Source organism: Oncorhynchus keta, chromosome 19 (assembly GCF_023373465.1).
Source record: "Oncorhynchus keta strain PuntledgeMale-10-30-2019 chromosome 19, Oket_V2, whole genome shotgun sequence".
NCBI lineage: Eukaryota > Metazoa > Chordata > Actinopteri > Salmoniformes > Salmonidae > Oncorhynchus > Oncorhynchus keta.
In genome coordinates, this window is record NC_068439.1 from 3,766,974 (window position 1) to 3,790,188 (window position 23,215).

The following is a 23,215-nucleotide window of genomic DNA, read 5'->3' on the forward strand; positions in this document are numbered from 1 at the left end:
CATCAATACATTAGAGGACCCCACACCACCATCAATACATTAGAGGACCCCACACCACCATCAATACATTAGAGGACCCCACACCACCATCAATACATTAGAGGACCCCCACACCACCATAAATACATTAGAGGACCCCCACACCACCATCAATACATAAGAGAACCCCACCCACCATCAATACATTAGAGGACCCCACACCCACCATCAATACATTAGAGGACCCCACACCACCCACACCACCATCAATACATTAGAGGACCCCACACCACCATCAATACATTAGAGGACCCCACCACCACCATCAATACATTAGAGGACCCCACACCACCCACACCACCATCAATACATTAGAGGACCCCCACACCACCATCAATACATTAGAGGACCCCCACACCACCATCAATACATTAGAGGACCCCACACCACCATCAATACATTAGAGGACCCCACACCACCATCAATACATTAGAGGACCCCCACACCACCCACACCACCATCAATACATTAGAGGACCCCACACCACCATCAATACATTAGAGGACCCCACACCACCATCAATACATTAGAGGACCCCACCACCACAACACATTAGAGGACCCCACACCACCATCAATACATTAGAGGACCCCACACCACCATCAATACATTAGAGGACCCCACACCACCATCAATACATTAGAGGACCCCACACCACCATCAATACATTAGAGGACCCCACACCCACCCACACCACCAAATACATTAGAGGACCCCCACACCACCATCAATACATTAGAGGACCCCACACCACCATCAATACATTAGAGGACCCCACACCACCACACCACCATCAATACATTAGAGGACCCCAAACCACCATCAATACATTAGAGGACCCCACACCACCATCAATACATTAGAGGACCCCACACCACCATCAATACATTAGAGGACCCCCACCCACCATCAATACATTAGAGGACCCCACACCACCATCAATACATTAGAGGACCCCACACCACCATCAATACATTAGAGGACCCCACACCACCATCCACCATCAATACATTAGAGGACCCCACACCACCATCAATACATTAGAGGACCCCACACCACCATCAATACATTAGAGGACCCCACACCACCATCAATACATTAGAGGACCCCCACACCACCCACACCACCATCAACACATTAGAGGACCCCACACCACCATCAATACATTAGAGGACCCCACACCACCATCAATACATTAGAGGACCCCACACCACCATCAATACATTAGAGGACCCCACACCACCATCAATACATTAGAGGACCCCACACCACCATCAATACATTAGAGGACCCCACACCACCATCAATACATTAGAGGACCCCACACCACCATCAATACATTAGAGGACCCCACCACCCACCACCATCAATACATTAGAGGACCCCAAACCACCATCAATACATTAGAGGACCCCCACACCACCATCAATACATTAGAGGACCCCACACCACCATCAAAAATTAATGAACCACCATCTAGGTCACTTCTGAGGACCCCACACCACCATCAATACATTAGAGGACCCCAGGGTAGTCAATACATTAGAGGACCCCACACCACCATCAATACATTAGTAGGACCCCACACCACCCACACCACCATCAATACATTAGAGGACCCCCAACCACCATCAATACATTAGAGGACCCCACACCACCATCAAAAAAAGTTAATGAACCCTTTGGATTTAATTATCTTCATCTAGGTCACAATAATAGACAAACACAGTCTGCTTAAACTAATAACACACAAACATGTCTTTATTGATCACACCGTGTCAACATTCACAGTGCAGGGTGGGAAAAGTATTGTATTTAGTATTGAACCCTTGGATTTAATAACTGGTTGACCCTCCTTTGGCAGCAATAACCTCAACCAAACGTTTTCTGTAGTCAGGAGGAATTTTGGGCCATTCCTCTTCACAAAACTTTTTCAGTTCAGCAATATTCTTGGGATGTCTGGTGTTAACTGCTCTCTTGAGGTCATGTCACAGTATCTCAATCAGGTTGAGGTCAGGACTCTGACTGGGCCACTCCAGAGTGGGTATTTTCATCCTTTGAAGCCACTAATTGGTTTACTTCTGTGTTTTGGGTCATTGTCCTGTTGCAAAAACCCAACTTCTGCTGAGCTTCAATTGGAGGACAGATAGCCTGACATTCTCCTGCTAAATGTCTTGATAAACCTTGGAATTCATTTTTCAGTCGATGGTAGCGAGCTGTAGCAAAGCAGCTTCAAAGCTTGATGCTCCCTCCACCGTACTTTACAGTTGGGATTTAGGTTTAGATGTTGGTGTGCTGGGCCTTTTTCTCTCCACACACAGTGTTGTGTGTTCCTTCCTTCCAAACAACTCAACTTTAGTTTAATCTGTCCACAGAATATTTCACCAGTAGTGCTGTGGAAATTCCAGATGCTCTTTTGCGAACTTCATATGTGCAGGAATGCTTTTTTTTTTTCGGACAGCGGTGTCTTCTTCCGTGGTGCCCTCCCATGAACACCATTCTTGTTTAGCGTTTTACGTATCGTAGACTCGTCAACAGAGATGTTAGGATGTCCCAGAGATTTCTGTAAGTCTTTAGCTGACTCTCTAGGATTCTTCTTAACCTCATTGAGCATGCGCTGTGCGCTAGCAGTCAACTTTGCAGGACGGCCACTCCTAGGTAGAGTAGCAACAGTGCTGAACTTTCTCCATTTATGGACAATATGTCTTACCGCGGACTGATGAACATCAGGGCTTTTGTAACCCTTTCCAGCTTTATGCAAGTCAACAATTCTTAATCTTGGGTCTTCTGAGATCTCTTTTGTTCGAGGCATGATTCACATCAGGCAATGCTTTTTGTGAATAGCAAACTCATATTTTGTGAGTGTTTTTTATTGGGCAGGGCAGCTCTACCCAACATCTCTAATCTCGTCTCATTGATTGGACTCCGGGATAGTTGACTCCTGACTCCAAGTAGCTTTTGGAGAAGTCATTAGCCTAAGGGTTCACATACTTTTTCCAATATACACTTTTGAATGTTTAAATGATGTATCCAATAGAAACAAGAAAAATACAATAATTTGTGTGTTATTAGTTTAAGCAGACTGTGTTTGTCTACTGTTGTGACTTAGATGAAGATCAGATCAAATTTGGTGACCAATATATGCAGAAATCCAGATCATTCCAAACGGTTCACATCATTTCTCTTGCCACTGTACATGGGGGGGATTCCAACCAGCTAATATAATGTAATTTCCTTTAAATGCACTTCTCTCTACCAATATTCTGACCTTTCAACATAAACATGAGAACACCTTTGTATTCACCTGCTATACATTTGGGGTTGAGAGAGAATAAATGTGTCTGCTGATAAGAACTAATGAACCCGTCAGTTTTCTTAGTGGGAAGAGCATCTAGCTCAATGAAATGAAGGTGTGTCTACCGATACGTTGTATTCTAACCTGGATTCCACCACCTTTAAACACGAGGAAACCACGAATAAGGCCTAGCCAACCTGCCGGTTCCAAGCGGAAAAGGGCATCTACTTTATTTTTCTTGATAGAAATAACACCATTCTCCATACACTGTCATTTACAACTTGATCAGAGCTATTGATCAGAGCTATTGATAAGGGCTATTGATCAGAGCTATCGATCAGAGCTATTGATAAGGGCTATTGATCAGAGCTATCGATCAGAGCTATTGATCAGAGCTATTGATCTGAGCTATCGATCAGAGCTATTGATCAGAGCTATTGATAAAGGCTATTGATCAGAGCTATTGATAAGGGCTATTGATCAGAGCTATCGATCAGAGCTATTGATCAGAGCTATCGATCAGAGCTATTGATCAGAGCTATCGATCAGAGCTATTGATCAGAGCTATTGATAAGGGCTATCGATCAGAGCTATTGATCAGAGCTATTGATCAGAGCTATTGATAAGGGCTATTGATCAGAGCTATTGATCAGAGCTATTGATCAGAGCTATTGATAAGGGCTATTGATCAGAGCTATTGATCAGAGCTATTGATAAGGGCTATTGATCAGAGCTATTGATAAGGGCTATTGATCAGAGCTATTGATCAGGGCTATTGATCAGAGCTATTGATCAGAGCTATTGATCAGAGCTATTGATAAGGGCTATCGATCAGAGCTATTGATAAGGGCTATTGATCAGAGCTATTGATATGTTATGAGATCAGAGCTATAAAAAGGACACATGTTTTCAGAGCTAATCACCTATGATCAGAGCTGGAGGCAAGCTATTGATCAGAGCTATCGATCAGAGGTATTGATCAGAGCTATTGATAAATGCTATCGATCAGAGCTATCGATCAGAGCTATTGATCAGAGCTATTGATAAGGGCTATTGATCAGAGCTTTTGATCAGAGCTATTGATAAGGGCTATCGATCAGAGCTTTCTCAGAGCTTTTTCTATCAGAGCTAATTATAAGGGCTATTGATCAGAGCTATGGACAGAGCTATTGATAAGGGCTATTGAACTGTAGCATTTAAAAGAATATTTTTCAAGCTATTGATAAGAGCTATTGATCAGAGCTAATTGATAAAATAATATTGATCAGAATAATGATCAGAGCTATTGATAAAATAGCTATTGATCAGTTAGCTTTGATCAGAGCTATTGATAATGGGCTATCATCAGAGCTATCGATCAGAGATATCATCAGAGCTATCGATAGGGATGACCAGAGCTATTGATCAGAGCTATTGATAAGGGCTATTGATCAGAGCTATCGATCAGAGCTATGATCAGAGCTATTGAAACCAAGGGCTATTGATCAGAGCTATTGATCAGAGGAGGATTTGTTTTTTAAACTATTGATCAGAGCTATTGATCAGAGCTATTAATAAGGGCTATTGATCAGGCTTGATCAGAGCTATTGATAAGGGCTATTGATCAGAGCTATTGATAAGGGCTATTGATCACAGCTAGACCAGGGACCTTGATCAGAGCTATGGGATAAGGGCTATTGATCAGAGCTATTGGACCTGGGACTATTGATCAGAGCTATTGATAAGGGACTATTGATCAGAGCTATTGATCAGGGACTATTGATCAGACCTATTGACCTGAGACTATTGATAAGGGCTATTGATCAGAGCTATTGACCAGGGAGCTATTGATCAGAGCTATTGATAAGGGCTATTGACCAGAGCTATTGATAAGGGCTGGGAAATTAGTGATATGTTATGAGATGGGAAATATAAAAAGGACACATGTTTTAGACCTAATTTACCTTATGATCCTGGGACCTGAGACCTGAAATGAGTCATTAGACCTGTACAGACTTTTAACTTTAAAACGTCTTAATTATAGACCTAGACCTGACTTTCCTGTCTCCTTTTTCTATCTGGGATAATTATGAACCATTAGACCTGGACCTGGACCTAATAACAACCATATTCAACTGTAGATTTTTTAAAATATTTTTTACCTGAACCTGAAGTCTGGGAACAAATTATAAACCTGGCACCTATTATAAGAATAATAATAATGAGGCAAATAGCTGTACTTTGACTGTTAGACCAGAACAAGACCTGAGACCTGAATGGGACCTGAGACCACAACCTGAGATATCATGAGACCTGGGATGTCCTGAGAATCTCCCTTTTCTGCACGTCTACCCTGGAACACCCCCATCAATACAACATGTTCCCAATAAAAGGCATCTAAAACCAAGGAAGCCCGGCAGAAGAGGAGGATTTGTTTTTTTTAAACAGCCCTTCAGAAAACCTCTTCCATCTATTATGTATGGACATGTAGAAAGGATTTAGACTGAGGAGTTACGGGCTTGTACCCTGAACTGATCTGATCTGTCTGTGTTCTGGAACCTGGGACCTGAGACTTGAGACCTGAGACCTGAGACCTGGGACCTGGGACCTGGGACCTGGGACCTGAGACCTGAGACCTGAGACCTGAGACCTGAGACCTGAGACCTGAGACCTGGGACCTGAGACCTGGGACCTGAGACCTGAGACCTGGGACCTGAGACCTGAGACCTGAGACCTGAGACCTGAGACCTGGGACCTGAGACCTGGGACCTGAGACCTGGGACCTGAGACCTGGGACCTGGGACCTGAGACCTGAGACCTGAGACCTGGGACCTGGGACCTGAGACCTGAGACCTGGGACCTGAGACCTGGGACCTGGACCTGAGACCTGGGACCTGAGACCTGAGACCTGAGACCTGAGACCTGAGACCTGAGACCTGAGACCTGAGACCTGAGACCTGAGACCTGGGACCTGGGACCTGAGACCTGGCACCTGAGACCTGAGACCTGGCACCTGAGACCTGAGACCTGGGACCTGAGACCTGAGACCTGAGACCTGGGACCTGAGACCTGAGACCTGAGACCTGAGACCTGAGACCTGAGACCTGAGACCTGAGACCTGGGACCTGAGACCTGAGACCTGAGACTTGAGACCTGAGACCTGAGACCTGGGACCTGAGACCTGAGACCTGAGACCTGGGACCTGAGACCTGAGACCTGGCACCTGAGACCTGAGACCTGAGACCTGGGACCTGAGACCTGAGACCTGAGACCAGAGACCAGAGACCTGAGACCTGAGACCTGAGACCCGAGACCTGAGACCTGAGCTTACGGAACAGGATCCCTCCTCCGCTGTGTAGCTGGAGGGCTACACAATCGTTAGAATGGACCGAAACATCAACTCTGGTAAGAGAAAAGACGGTGGAATTTGTGCATTAATCAACGAGAAATATTGCAATCCTGCCCACATTAAAATTAAGCACAAGGTCTGTACTAAAGATATTGAACTTCTTGCTCTAAACCTTACGGCCGTACAACCTGCCATGGGAAATAAATCAGGTTGACTATTTATTGTCTACATAGCCCCCTCCATTCACACCCGAATAGCTGCCGACTTGATTCATGACCTTGTATCCCAGGCGGAAAAACAGAGTCACCTGAAGCATAAACAGCTGATCATGGGAGACTGTAACATGTGCAATCTACCTGAACATTTACCATCATATCAGCAATATGTTAATACTCCTGAAGAGACAGAAGACCACCAGGACTGTTTTGAATCCACTGACTGGGCGGCCCTGACGACGGCCCTGACGACGGCCCTGACGACGGCCCTGACGACGGCCCTGACGACGGCCCTGACGACGGCCCTGACGACGGCCCTGACGACGGCCCTGACGACGGCCCTGACGACGGCCCTGACGACGGCCCTGACGACGGCCCTGACGACGGCCCTGACGACGGCCCTGACGACGGCCAGCGCCGATGACCTGGAAGTTGCAGCAGAGAGTGTTTTTTTTTGTTTTGTTTCAACCTCAATATCTTACAAATGTTCTATAAATCCTTCCTGCAGAGCGTGTTGTCCTTTCCTCTGAAATGCGTGTTTGTGAACATGCGAGTGCAACACCAAATCAAGCTTCAGCGCTCGACTAAGACGGAGGGAAGTACTGTACACCGTCGTTTCGTACATCCTTTTCTTTTGAAGCATCCTTCTATATCTTTACAGGATGAAAACTGAGTCACAGCAGCGGCCGGGCAAAAGGGAAGACTTCTTCAAAAGAAAATGACAACAGGTTTTATTATTATATTATTATATTGGGACAGTTTTATACCATCAGCCATTAGGCTGTAGAATGGATAGTCTGATGATCCCTCCAATATACAGCATACTGCACATTCACTTTCAATGTGTAGCTAAAGCACTTCCAGTTAATTATATTGTGTCGTTTCTGTGTTTTCATTTTTTGCGTACTGTCTTATTAGGCACATGACCAAATGAATTTCCCAATGGTGGGATAATAGAGTTGATCTCAATCTGAGATAGTCTGGCTAGCTTTTTGTTAAACTATCTGGTTTGACCCTTGTCACCTCTAACTCTTTCGACTCATTACATGCGCTGCTGCTACCGTTTATAATCTATCCTGTTGACGAGTCACTTTACCCCTGTCATGTATACTCCCTCTCTGACCTCCAGGTTATCAGGCTGCTGGTTATCCCGCACACCTGTCACCAATCGTCTCGCGCACCTGCACCTCATGACACTCACCTGGACTCCATCACCTCCTTGATTATCTTCTCTATATCTGTCACTCACCTGGACTCCATCACCTCCTTGATTATCTTCTCTATATCTGTCCCTCACCTGGACTCCATCACCTCCTTGATTATCTTCTCTATATCTGTCACTCACCTGGACTCCATCACCTCCTTGATTATCTTCTCTATATCTGTCACTCACCTGGACTCCATCACCTCCTTGATTATCTTCTCTATATCTGTCCCTCACCTGGACTCCATCACCTCCTTGATTATCTTCTCTATATCTGTCACTCATCTGGACTCCATCACCTCCTTGATTATCTTCCCCATATCTGTCCCTCACCTGGACTCCATCCCCTCCTTGATTATCTTCTCTATATCTGTCACTCACCTGGACTCCATCCGCTCCTTGATTATCTTCTCTATATCTGTCCCTCACCTGGACTCCATCCCCTCCTTGATTATCTTCTCTTTATCTGTCCCTCACCTGGACTCCATCCCCTCCTTGATTATCTTCTCTATATCTGTCACTCACCTGGATTCCATCCCCTCCTTGATTATCGTCCCTATATCTGTCCCTCCTCTTGGTTCTTTCCTCAGGTGTTATTGACTCTGTTTTCATGTCGGTGTGTTGTTTGTGTTTCGTGTTCATTGTTTATATTTAAAAAAATTTAAACACTCCCTGAACTTTCTTCCTGACTTTCAGCGCACTCGTTACAACCCCGTTATAACCCCATTACAACCCCGTTACAACCCCGTTATAACCCCATTACAACCCCCGTTATAACCCCCGTTATAACCCCGTTACAACCCCGTTATAACCCCTGTTACAACCCCGTTATAACCCCTGTTATAACCCCATTACAACCCCGTTACAACCCCGTTACAACCCCCGTTATAACCCCATTACAACCCCGTTATAACCCCGTTACAACCCCCGTTATAACCCCATTACAACCCCGTTACAACCCTGTTACAACCCCCGTTATAACCCCATTACAACCCCCATTATAACCCGTTACAACCCCGTTATAACCCCGTTACAACCCCTACCTCAATGACCTCGTACCCCTGCTCATTGACTCGTTACAACCCCTACCTCAATGACCTCGTACCCCTGCTCATTGACTCGTTACAACCCCTACCTCAATGACCTCGTACCCCTGCTCATTGACTCGTTATAACCCCTACCTCAATTACCTCGTACCCCTGATCATTGACTCGTTATAACCCCTACCTCAATTACCTCGTACCCCTGATCATTGACTCGTTATAACCCCTACCTCAATGACCTCGTACCCCTGCTCATTGACTCGTTACAACCCCTAATCCATAATGTGTGTTGTCTCTTCGTGTGCAGTTAAAATAAAAAAATAATTCAACTAGCAGACCTCCAGTTGTGGCAGCGTCTTCATTGAAAGTATACAACGCAGAACGAACCACGCTACAAACTGGATATATGGCTTTTTCTTTGCAACTCTGCTTAGAAGGATAACATCCCGGAGTCGCCTCTTCACTGTTGACGTTGAGACTGGTGTTTTGCGGATGGCTTAAGATGAATGTACTGGGGGAAAAAAAATTATGAATTAAATTTACCCACACCTGCAGAGTTACGCAACTATCACCGAACCCTCCGGAACTTTCATTAAGCACAGCTGCACCTATAATTACACCTATTCCCAGTGATTAGTAACTGTGTAAGTGTGCCCTTGGTTCACCATTGTCTTGCCTGATCATTGTTGTTATTATTGTCGGCTGGTGCGTGTGAGACCCTGCGCTCGGTGTTTTGGCTTTCGTACCGCTGCGCAGATGATTACGGATCTCATCCCGAACAAGTTCCACAGACATGTGACTAACAGAAATGGAATAATGTGTCCCTGAACAAAGAGGGGGTCAAAATCAAAAGTAACAGTCAGTATCTGGTGTGGCCACCAGCTGCATTAAGTACTACAGTGCATATCCTCCTCATGGACTGCACCAGATTTGCCAGTTCTTACTGTGACATGTTACCCCACTCTTCCACCAAGGCACCTGCAAGTTCCCAGACATTTCTGTGAGGAATGGCCCTAACCCTGTCCTAATGTCAGCTGTGCTGAGTTTATGTCTGAATCCCTAATGTCTAGGCAGCAGTTTATGTCTGAATCCCTGTCCTAATGTCCTCTAATGTCAGCTGTGTTGAAGTGGCTTCCATTTCTTCCTTTGAATCAGCCACTGAGTTTGACCAATTTTGGCCAATTAAAATCTCTTGAAACTCTGGGGGCAGTATTTCATTTTTGGATGAAAAACGTTCCCGTTTTAAACAAGATATTTTGTCACGAAAAGATGCTTGACTATGCATATCATTAACAGCTTTGGAAAGAAGACACTCTAACGTTTCCAAAACTGCAAAGATATTGTCTGTGAGTGCCACAGAACTGATGTTACAGGTGAAACCCAGATAAAAATCCAACCAGGAAGTGCCGCATTTTTTGAAACCGCCTCATGCCAATGACTCCTTATATGGCTGTGAATGAGCTACGAATGAGCTTACGTTTTCCACGTATTCCCCAAGGTGTCTACAGCATTGTGACGTCTTTTTAGGCATTTCCATTGGACAATAGCTGTAAGGGACCATATTTAGCGAGTGGTCACATGGTGTCTCCCGGAGAAAATCTTGCGTAAAATACTGAGGTAGCCATTTTTCCAATCGCTTCTTATGAGAAACCAATTGCCTCGACGCATATATTATCAAATATATATGTTAAAAACACCTTGAGGATGGATCCTAAACAATGTTTGCCGTGTTTCTGTCGATATTATGGAGCAAATTTTGAACAAAAAAAAAAGTTTCCGGTTGATTTCTCAGCCAAGCATGATGGAGAAACGGGAGCTTTTTCACATACAAAAAACATTATTTTGGGAAAAAAAGGAACATTTGCTATCTAACTGGGAGTCTCCTGAGTGAAAGCATCCGAAGTTCTTCAAAGGTAAATGATTTAATTTGGTTGCTTTTCTTATTTTCGTGAAAATGTTGCCTGCTGCCAGCAGAGCCTAGCATAGCATTATGCCATGATAAACTTACACAAATGCTTGTCTAGCGTTGGCTGTAACGCATATTTAGAAAATCTGAGATGACAGTGTTGTTAACAAAAGGCTAAGCTTGTGTTTGAATATATTTATTTCATTTCATTTACGATTTTCATGAATAGGAAACGTTTCTAGGGGTATTTATGTCCGTTGAGTTATGCTAATGCTTTTGAGGCGATGATTACGCTCCCGGATACGGGTTTGCTCGTCACAAGAGGTGCTAAGTGGTAGAGGTAAAAAACTTGCAGGCACAGAAGCCTCAAAGAAACAGAGTAGACCATCACTTCCATCGAAATAGTTGAATTCATTAAATATTATTTATGTACATACAGTGCATTCAGACCTCCTGACTTTTTCCACAATTTTTTCCTTTACAGACTTATTATAAAATGTATCAAATGGTTTTGTTTCCTCAACAATCTACACACAATACCCCAAAATTGACAAAGGAAAAACAGGTTTATAGAAATTTTTGCAAATAATATAAAGAAAATATTTTACATTTACATAAGTATTGAGACCCTTTACTCTGTACTTTGTTGAAGGACCTTTGGCAGCGATTACAGCCTTGAGTCTTATTGTGTATGACGCTACAAGCTTGACACCTGTTTTCCCATTCTTCTCTGCACATCCTCTCAAGCTCTTGTCAGGTTGGATGGGGAGTGTCGCTGCACAGCTATTTTCAGGTCTCTCCAGAGATATTCAATTGGGTTCAAGTCTGGGCTGTGTCGCGGCCACTCAAGGACATTCAGAGACTTTTCCTGAAGCCACTCCTGTGTTGCCTTGGCTGTGTGCTTAGGGTCGTTGTCCTGTTGGAGGGTGAACCTTCGCCCCCAGTCTGAAGTCCTGAGCGCTCTTGAGCAGGTTTTCCTCAAGGATCTCTCTATACTTTGCTCCGTTCATCTTTCCCTTGATACCATCCCTCAATCCTGCCGCTGAAAAACATCCCAACGGCATGATGCTGCCACCACCATGCTTCACTGTAGGGATGGTGCCAGGTTTCCTCCAAACGTGACGCTTGGCATTCAGACCAAATACTTCAATCTTGGTTTCATCAGACCAGAGAATCTTGTTTCTCATGGTCTGAGAGTCCTTTAGGTGTCTTTTGTAAAACTCCAAGTGGGCTGTCATGTGTCTTTTACTGAGGAGTGGCTTCAGTCTGGCTACTCTCTACCATAAAGGCCTGATTTGTGGAGTGCTGCATAAATGGTTGTCCTTCTGGAAGGTTCTCCCATCTCAAAGGAGGAACTCTAGACCTCTGTCAGAGTGACCATCGGGTACTTGGTCATCTCCCCGACCAAGGCCTTTCTCCCCCGATTGCTCTATTTGGCCGGGTGGCCAGCTCTAAGAAGAGTTTTGGTGGTTCCAAACTTCTTCCATTTAAGAATGATGGAGGCAACTGTGTTCTTGGGGACCTTCAATTACATTTTTTGGTACCTTTTCCCAAATCTGTGCCTCGACACAATCCTGTCTCGGAGCTCTACGGACAATTCCTTCGACCTCATGGCTTGGTTTTTGCTCTATCATGCACTGTCAACTGTGGGACCTTTTATAGACATGTGTGTTATATAGACAGGTGTGTTATATAGACAGGTGTGAGCCTTTCCAGATTGTGTCCAATCAATTGAATTTACCACAGGTGGACTCCAATCAAGTTGTAGAAACATCTCAAGGATGATCAATGGAAACAGGATGCAACAAATTAATTACTTAAAAAATCATACAATCGGATTTTCTGGATTTTTGTTTTAGATTCCGTCTCTCACAGTTGAAGTGTACCTATGATAAACATTACAGACCTCTACATGCTTTGTAAGTAGGAAAACCTGCTAAATCAGCAGTGTATCAAATACGTGTTCTCCCCACTGTATGTCAGAGCGGTACGGGGGCGTTCCATACTGTATGTAGATTCACTGTGGTTCATATCCTTACCTTGGCAGAGCGGTACGGGGGCGTTCCATACTGTATGTAGATTCACTGTGGTTCATATCCTTACCTTGGCAGAGCGGTACGGGGGCGTTCCATACTGTATGTAGATTCACTGTGGTTCATATCCTTACCTTGGCAGAGCGGTACGGGGGCGTTCCATACTGTATGTAGATTCACTGTGGTTCACATCCTTACCTTGGCAGAGCGGTACGGGGGCGTTCCATACTGTATGTAGATTCACTGTGGTTCATATCCTTACCTTGGCAGAGCGGTACGGGGGCGTTCCATATATAAATCCCCTGGGGGGTGCGGGTGCAGGTGGCACTGCTTTGGCCAATCAGACGAAAGCCCTGGTCACAGCTGAAGCGCAGGGTACTGCCTAGCTTGGTGCCTGTCTGACTGTGGACTGTTCCATTGAGAGGGTTGCTAGGTGGGCTGCAGTATGCCGCTGTGGATAAACAAACAACCGCATTTAATGAAAACACAAAAGCAACAACATTGAAATATTTGGACTAAATCTGAAAAGTTTCCACAGTTTGCTAGCTGGGCTGCAATACGCTGCTGGGAATAAACAAAGTAACAACTATTATGTTTAAATGTCTGAAAAGTCTGATAAGTTTCAAAAGTTGGTGAAAATATTGTTAATATAAGAGAAGGTTGTTAGGGGGGGGGTGGCAAAGAGAGAAGGTTGTTAGGGGGGTGGCAAAGAGAGAAGGTTGTTAGGGGGGGGTGGCATATGATATTGTGAAAAAACAAGAAACAATAGTTGGTCGAAAACAGTGATAATATACTGTACAACGACAGAGATAATATACTGTACAACGACAGTTATAATATACTGTACAACGACAGAGATAATATACTGTACAACGACAGAGATAATATACTGTACAACGACAGAGATAATATACTGTGATAATATACTGTACAACGACAGTGATAATATACTGTACAACGACAGTTATAATATACTGTACAACGACAGAGATAATATACTGTACAACGACAGTTATAATATACTGTACAACGACAGAGATAATATACTGTACAACGACAGTTATAATATACTGTACAACGACAGAGATAATATACTGTACAACGACAGAGATAATATACTGTACAACGACAGTTATAATATACTGTACAACGACAGAGATAATATACTGTACAACGACAGAGATAATATACTGTACAACGACAGAGATAATATACTGTGATAATATACTGTACAACGACAGTGATAATATACTGTACAACGACAGTTATAATATACTGTACAACGACAGAGATAATATACTGTACAACGACAGTTATAATATACTGTACAACGACAGTTATAATATACTGTACAACGACAGAGATAATATACTGTGATAATATACTGTACAACGACAGTGATAATATACTGTACAACGACAGTTATAATATACTGTACAACGACAGAGATAATATACTGTACAACGACAGAGATAATATACTGTACAACGACAGTTATAATATACTGTGATAATATACTGTACAACGACAGTGATAATATACTGTACAACGACAGTGATAATATACTGTACAACAACAGTGATAATATACTGTACAACGACAGTGATAATATACAGTGATAACATACTGTTCAACGACAGAGATAATATACTGCACAACAACAGTGATAATATACTGTAAAACGACAGCGATAATATACAGTGATAATATACTGTTCAACAACAGTGATAATATACTGTACAACGACAGAGATAATATACTGTACAACAACAGAGATAACATACTGTTCAACAACAGTGATAGTAAATTTTATAACGACAGTGATAATATACTGTACAACGACAGAGATAACATACTGTTCAACAACAGTGATAGTAAATTGTATAACGACAGTGATAATATACTGTACAACGACAGAGATAATATACTGTGATATTATACTGTACAACGACAGTGAGCAGAGCTGAGCCTTTAAACAGTATTCCAGCTGAGCATTTAAACAGTATTCTAACTGAGAAATATTCCTTTGCCCAAACTTAGCAACAGATGTATAACTATCTGTAGAGAACCTACAGATGGAAAAACTGGACTATCTAAATTAGATGTGTTTTCAAAAACAACAAAATAAGGGAGAGAGAGAGAGAGACACAAAGACATCTCGGTGTGCTGCAAAACAGAAATGGATGCTAGACTGAGGCCAGAGATCATAACATGTCTAAATACACAATATAAAAACATCCTATATTGGTTTTTGGTAGCCAGCTAAATATACAAATGTAACAATCCCATTCTGAGTGATGCAACACGTCTGGGGTTGGGTTTCTCTCGGACTAAATGGGGATCTGAAATATAGACTGCTGGACACACACACAGGCACAGGCACAGGCACAGGCACAGGCACAGGCACACGCACGCACACACGCACACACACACACACGCACACACACACACACACACACACACACACACACACACACACACACACACACACACACACAGACACAGACACAGACACAGACACAGACACAGACACAGACACAGACACAGACACAGACACAGACACAGACACAGACACAGACACAGACACAGACACAGACACAGACACAGACACAGACACAGACACAGACACAGACACAGACACAGACACACACACACACACACACAGACACAGACACAGACACACACACACACACACACACACACACACACACACACACACACACACACACACACACACACACACACAGACACAGACACAGACACACACACAGACACAGACACACACACACACACACACACACACACACACACACACACACACACACACACACACACACAGCAGTAGAGAAGCTACGTCAGAGGAAAATGGAATGTTAAGGTGTGGCATTGAGCTCCGGGGAGATTAGCGAGGAAGTGGACCGCGAACACAGACAAGTGTATCATTCATTACGGTTAATCTCAATGACTATATTGCTATAAATATCTCCATAAAAATGCTAATTCTGGACCCGAAACGCTGTATTCCATCCAACGCAACGAACAGACAATTCACATTCCCCTCCGGTGTAAAAAAGTTATGGCCGTTGGTTGTTAACCGAGTGATTGTATAACGAACAGACAATTCACATTCCCCTCCGGTGTAAAAAAGTTATGGCCGTTCGTTGTTAACCGAGTGATTGTATAAGCAGTTTTATGGGCCTCTGTAGCTCTCTCTCAAACCAATTGTTTCACAGAGGCAGAACATTTTAAAACGTGTTTTGTTGTATTGGTGGGGAATAGGTGTTAGATAAGGGAACCCCATAATGGGGATTTACCACTGTAAAACACCAGATCATATTCAATAGGTGCTAGATAAGGGAACCCCATAATGGGGACAGTGCATTGTGATTTTGGCTCTGCCCCAGGGTTGCAATCCCAAATAGCACCCTATTCCCTACATGGTGCTCTAGGGTGCATCCCAAATAGCACCCTATTCCCTACATGGTGCTCTAGGGTGCATCCCAAATAGCACCGTATTCCCTACATGGTGCTCTAGGGTGCATCCCAAATAGCACCCTATTCCCTACATGGTGCTCTAGTGTGCATCCCAAATAGCACCCTATTCCCTACATGGTGCTCTAGGGTGCATCCCAAATAGCACCCTATTCCCTACATGGTGCTCTAGGGTGCATCCCAAATAGCACCCTATTCCCTACATGGTGCTCTAGGGTGCATCCCAAATAGCACCGTATTCCCTACATGGTGCTCTAGGGTGCATCCCAAATAGCACCCTATTCCCTACATGGTGCTCTAGTGTGCATCCCAAATAGCACCCTATTCCCTACATGGTGCTCTAGGGTGCATCCCAAATAGCACCCTATTCCCTACATGGTGCTCTAGGGTGCATCCCAAATAGCACCCTATTCCCTACATGGTGCTCTACGGTGCATCCCAAATAGCACCGTATTCCCTACATGGTGCTCTAGGGAGCGAGGGAACGAGGGAGCGAGGGAGTGAGGGAGCGAGGGAGCGAGGGAACGAGGGAGCGAGGGAACGAGGGAGCGAGGGAACGAGGAAGCGAGGGAGCGAGGGAACGAGGGAACGAGGGAGCGAGGGAACGAGGGAGCGAGGGAACGAGGGAGCGAGGGAGCGAGGGAACGAGGGAACGAGGGAGCGAGGGAACGAGGGAGCGAGGGAACGAGGGAGCGAGGGAGCGAGGGAGCGAGGGAGCGAGGGAGCGAGGGAACGAGGGAGCGAGGGAACGAGGGAGCGAGGGAGCGAGGGAGCGAGGGAGCGAGGGAGCAGGTGTGTTCCTACAGCTGGTGATGGAGGAGATGACAAAGGGCCATGGAGATCAAAGATGGATTGATAAAGGAAACAAAACGTAGAATCTGTTCTCGCCATCTGTCTGGTTCCCACTGAGGTTCCTTACAGAAGGCAACTCCATATTGATGAAGCCAACCAACCTGATAGCTGCTGTCTGCCACTAACTCAACCAACCTGATAGCTACTGTCTGCCACTAACTCAGCCAACCTGAGAGCTGCTGTCTGCCACTAACTCAACCAACCTGATAGCTACTGTCTGCCACTAACTCAACCAACCTGATAGCTGCTGTCTGCCACTAACTCAACCAACCTGATAGCTGCTGTCTGCCACTAACTCAACCAACCTGATAGCTGCTGTCTGCCACTAACTCAGCCAACCTGATAGCTGCTGTCTGCCACTAACTCAACCAACCTGAGAGCTACTGTCTGCCACTAACTCAACCAACCTGATAGCTGCTGTCTGCCACTAACTCAACCAACCTGATAGCTGCTGTCTGCCACTAACTCAACCAACCTGATAGCTGCTGTCTGCCACTAACTCAACCAACCTGATAGCTGCTGTCTGCCACTAACTCAACCAACCTGATAGCTGCTGTCTGCCACTAACTCAACCAACCTGATAGCTGCTGTCTGCCACTAACTCAACCAACCTGATAGCTGCTGTCTGCCACTAACTCAACCAACCTGATAGCTGCTGTCTGCCACTAACTCAACCAACCTGATAGCTGCTGTCTGCCACTAACTCAACCAACCTGATAGCTGCTGTCTGCCACTAACTCAACCAACCTGATAGCTGCTGTCTGCCACTAACTCAACCAACCTGATAGCTGCTGTCTGCCACTAACTCAGCCAACCTGATAGCTACTGTCTGCCACTAACTCAGCCAACCTGATAGCTACTGTCTGCCAATAACTCAACCAACCTGATAGCTGCTGTCTGCCAATAACTCAACCAACCTGAGAGCTACTGTCTGCCAATAACTCAACCAACCTGAGAGCTACTGTCTGCCACTAACTCAACCAACCTGATAGCTGCTGTCTGCCACTAACTCAACCAACCTGATAGTTGCTGTCTGCCACTAACTCAACCAACCTGATAGCTACTGTCTGCTACTAATGCTGTCTGCCACTAACTCAACCAACCTGAGAGCTACTGTCTGCCACTAACTCAGCCAACCTGATAGCTACTGTCTGCCACTAATGCTGTCTGCCACTAACTCAACCAACCTGATAGCTGCTGTCTGCCACTAACTCAACCAACCTGATAGCTGCTGTCTGCCACTAATGCTGTCTGCCACTAACTCAACCAACCTGAGAGGAGATGCAAGGAGGACTGTGGTGAGAGAGGGAGGGAGGGATGGCGGTACCGATGCAAGGAGGACTGTGGTGAGAGAGGGAGGGAGGGATGGCAGTACCGATGCAGGGAGGACTGTGGTGAGAGAGGGAGGGAGGGATGGCAGTACCGATGCAGGGAGGACTGTGGTGAGAGAGGGAGGGAGGGATGGCAGTACAGATGCAGGGAGGACTGTGGTGAGAGAGGGAGGGAGGGATGGCAGTACAGATGCAGGGAGGACTGTGGTGAGAGAGGGAGGGAGGGATGGCAGTACCGATGCAGGGAGGACTGTGGTGAGAGAGGGAGGACGATGGAGGGGTGATTAGTCAATCTGCCTGAGGAGTGTTGATACGTAACAGAGGGAGCTCTTTAAATATTGATACGGCGATAACTCATCCACCGTAATGCAGTTGTCCTTATATCAACACATCCTTCATCTTTTGGAGGGAAAGAGACCAGAATACCAACTCACGCAGGGTTTAAACATGAGACCACCTGTTGGAGACACACACACACACACACACACACACACACACACACACACACACACACACACACACACACACTCACCTGAGTATCGTATGCGGAAGCCTTTGTGGCTGGTGGTGTGGTCGAAGGACCAGTGGAGGTAGACCTTGTTGTTAGAGCTGGTGATGCTGAGAGGAGAGGAGTAGTTTCCACTCAGAGTGACCAGCAGAGGACTCTGTCTGGACGGACCTGTATAGATTAGATAAGAGATAATGATAATGATGCATAATGATGCATCACATACCATCACTCCACTAATCACAGTTCACAACAGCATAGTACTGTACAATACACGCAGCATCATCACATTAAAACCCGACATCTAACCCTTCCTCCAACAACCCTGGGTTCATATGACACCTCATAATGAATCTCCAACAACCCTGGGTTCATATGACACCTCATAATGAACCTCCAACAACCCTGGGTTTAAATGACATCATGAACCTCCAACAACCCTGGGTTTAAATGACACCTCATAATGAACCTCTAACAACCCTGGGTTTAAATGACATAATGAACCTCTACCAACCCTGGGTTTAAATGACATAATGAACCTCTACCAACCCTGGGTTTAAATGACATAATGAACCTCTACCAACCCTGGGTTTAAATGACATAATGAACCTCTAACAACCCTGGGTTTAAATGACATAATGAATCTCTAACAACCCTGGGTTCATATGACACCTCATAAACATTGATGGTGTGACTCCTTTTCATGGTCCTTTCGAGCCGATGGGGTCAATAACTGTTTAGACATGATCAGTAGTGACATCCTGGTCAGCTCGACTAGTTGGGGGAGGATTCCAATGCCTTGAGGTGTTTAGCATGTGGTTTCACGTCTACACATGCTAGTTCTAGTGGTCTGTCATGTTAGCAGGAGCTGTCAACTCCTAAATCAAAAGAAGCTCTTTCTATTGAGGCTTTGCCAATGTACTCGTCCGTGTAGTTTGGTCCCATGCTGCTATGGCAGAGATAGCAGCTGGGAAGTGAGAAACAGATTCCCATCCAAGAATCCAACGATCCACACTCTGTTTGGCAGCCCACGAGGGCTTTACACGTCTGTTCTCTCCCCGCTCGTTAGAAGATTAAAAAAATAGAGAGGAATCAGTAACACTTCTCTCCAGCTCACCCACGTCTTTAGAGAGGTTGGTAGTGTGTAGAGTCAGACCATTTCTCTCCAGCTCACCCAGGTCTTTAGAGAGGTTGGTAGTGTGTAGAGTCAGACCATTTCTCTCCAGCTCACCCAGGTCTTTAGAGAGGTTGGTAGTGTGTAGAGTCAGACCATTTCTCTTCAGCTCACCCAGGTCTTTAGAGAGGTTGGTAGTGTGTAGAGTCAGACCATTTCTCTCCAGCTCACCCAGGTCTTTAGAGAGGTTGGTAGTGTGTAGAGTCAGACCATTTCTCTCCAGCTCACCCAGGTCTTTAGAGAGGTTGGTAGTGTGTAGAGTCAGACCATTTCTCTCCAGCTCACCCAGGTCTTTAGAGAGGTTGGTAGTGTGTAGAGTCAGACCATTTCTCTTCAGCTCACCCAGGTCTTTAGAGAGGTTGGTAGTGTGTAGAGTCAGACCATTTCTCTCCAGCTCACCCAGGTCTTTAGAGAGGTTGGTAGTGTGTAGAGTCAGACCATTTCTCTCCAGCTCACCCAGGTCTTTAGAGAGGTTGGTAGTGTGTAGAGTCAGACCATTTCTCTCCAGCTCACCCACGTCTTTAGAGACCAGACCATTTCTCTTCAGCTCACCCAGGTCTTTAGAGAGGTTGGTAGTGTGTAGAGTCAGACCATTTCTCTTCAGCTCACCCAGGTCTTTAGAGAGGTTGGTAGTGTGTAGAGTCAGACCATTTCTCTCCAGCTCACCCACGTCTTTAGAGAGGTTGGTAGTGTGTAGAGTCAGACCGACATTAGCCTTTCAAATAAATATTTGTTTCCACTAATAAAGTATTATAAATACTACATACATAACATCAACAAATACGTCTGCTCATTTCTAGTATTTTTTTAAATGTTTTTTTGAATGTTTTAATGGTTGCCTGAAGAGGGCGCTCTACGATCTGCTCATTGTACATCATTCAGCCATACAATCAAAATGCGAGAGAGACTATGCATGGTGGTTTGACGATGAGTAGTGTAGTGAAGTGATTCATCATTCATGTGATGACTGCTATTTATTGAATAATTACCTCCGACGTTTAATTAATACTCAATTAAATTAATAATGTAACAATTAATAATTTTTTAAATTTGGGGCACCATGGGAAAAGTTTATTTAATGAGTTATCCGTTCCCCGAATTAACACAATAATATATCGATATCAATAATTTATTTCCTCATATCAGTCTCTTTCTAGATGTCGCATAATCCTCGGATATCTGCACGAACCCTAGCCTCAGGGATACACAAATAAATCATTCTCTCTACTATTATTCTGACATTTCACATTCTTAAAATAAAGTGGTGATCCTAACTGACCTAAGACAGGGAATTGTTTATCGGATTAAATGTCAGGAATTGTGAAAAACTGAGTTTAACTGTATTTGTCCAAGGTGTATGTAAACTTCCGACTTCAACTGTATACATACACCCCTTTTGCTATGAAGCCTTCAAATAAGATCTGGTGCAACCAATTACCTTCAGAAGTCACATAATTAGTTTAAATAAAGTCCACCAATATGCAATCTCAGTGTCACATGATCTGTCACATGAGCTCAGTATACATACACACACCTGCTCTGAAAGGGCCCAGAGTCTGCAACACCACTAAGCAAGGGGCACAACCAAGCAAGCAGCACAAATACCTTCAGAAGTCACATAACAAGCTAAATAAAGTCCACCTGAGTGCAATCTAGGTGTCGCATGATCTCAGTATATATACACCTGTTCTGAAAGGCCCCAGAGTCTGCAACACCACTTAGCAAGGCGCACGATGACGACCAAGGAGCTCTCCAAACAGGTCAGGGACAAAGTTGTGGAGAAGTACAGATCAGGGTTGGGTTATAAAACATATCAGAACTTTGAACATCCCACAGAGAACCAATAAATCCATTATTAAAAAATGGAATGAATATGGCACCACAACAAACCTGCCAAGAGAGGGCCGCCCACCAAAACTCACAGACCAGACCGTGCAAGGAGGGCATTAATCAGAGAGTCAACAAAGAGACCAAAGATAAACCTGAAGGAGGACAACTTTAAGCTGTTCACTCCACGGAGCTGGGCTTTATGGAAGAGTGGACAGAAAAAAATATGCGAACACGTTTGGTGTTCGCCACAAGGCATGTGGGAGACTTCCCAAGCAAGAAAGAAGTACTCTGGTGAGATGAGACTTAAATTTAGCTTTTTTGCCATCAAGGAAAATGCTATGTCTGTCGCAAACCCAACATCCCAAGAACACCATCCCTACAGTGAAGCATGGTGGTGCTAGCATCACGCTGTGGGAATGTCTTTTCATCGGCAGGTACTGGGAAACTGCTCAGAATTGAAGGAATGATGGATGGCGCTAAATAAGGGAAACTAAATGAGGGAAACCTGTTTCAGTCTTCCAGAGATTTGAGACTGGGACGGGGGTTCACCTTCCATCAGGACAATGACCCTAAGCCTACTGCTAAACTAACACTTGAGTGGTTTAAGGGGAAAACATGGCGCTTGTAGCGCCAGGGTAGTGGGTTCGATTCCCGGGACCACCCATACGTAGAATGTATGCACACATGACTGTAAGTCGCTTTGGATAAAAGCGTCTGCTAAATGGCATATATTATTATTATTATATTAAAACTTTAATTGTCTTGGAATGGCCTCGTCAAAGCCAGACCTCAATCCAATTGAGAATCTGTGGTATGACTTAAAGATTGCTGTACAGCAGCAGAATACATCCAATTTGAAGGAGCTGAAGAAGTTTTTCCTTGAAGTATACAACACAGGTAGTATACAACAACAACACAGGTAGTATAGACAGGCAGTATATACAGTTACTATATACAACAATACA

General features: G+C 44.6%; 1 protein-coding gene and 1 long non-coding RNA gene across 2 annotated transcripts in view; both read right to left on the minus strand.

Moving 5' to 3' along the window:
- Positions 1 to 23,215, minus strand: part of LOC118378371 (CUB and sushi domain-containing protein 1-like) — a 926,375-nt gene that overhangs the window by 180,983 nt on the left and 722,177 nt on the right. Inside the window, 2 exon segments of the mRNA XM_052471760.1 lie at positions 13,326 to 13,514; positions 19,271 to 19,417. Of these exon segments, the coding sequence (XP_052327720.1) occupies positions 13,326 to 13,514; positions 19,271 to 19,417 (336 nt within the window).
- Positions 17,626 to 18,649, minus strand: LOC127909131 (uncharacterized). The gene is made up of 3 exons (XR_008069834.1): positions 18,595 to 18,649; positions 17,815 to 18,188; positions 17,626 to 17,712 (listed from the first exon to the last, which is right to left on the minus strand). It is a non-coding gene; the product is annotated as an uncharacterized LOC127909131 (long non-coding RNA).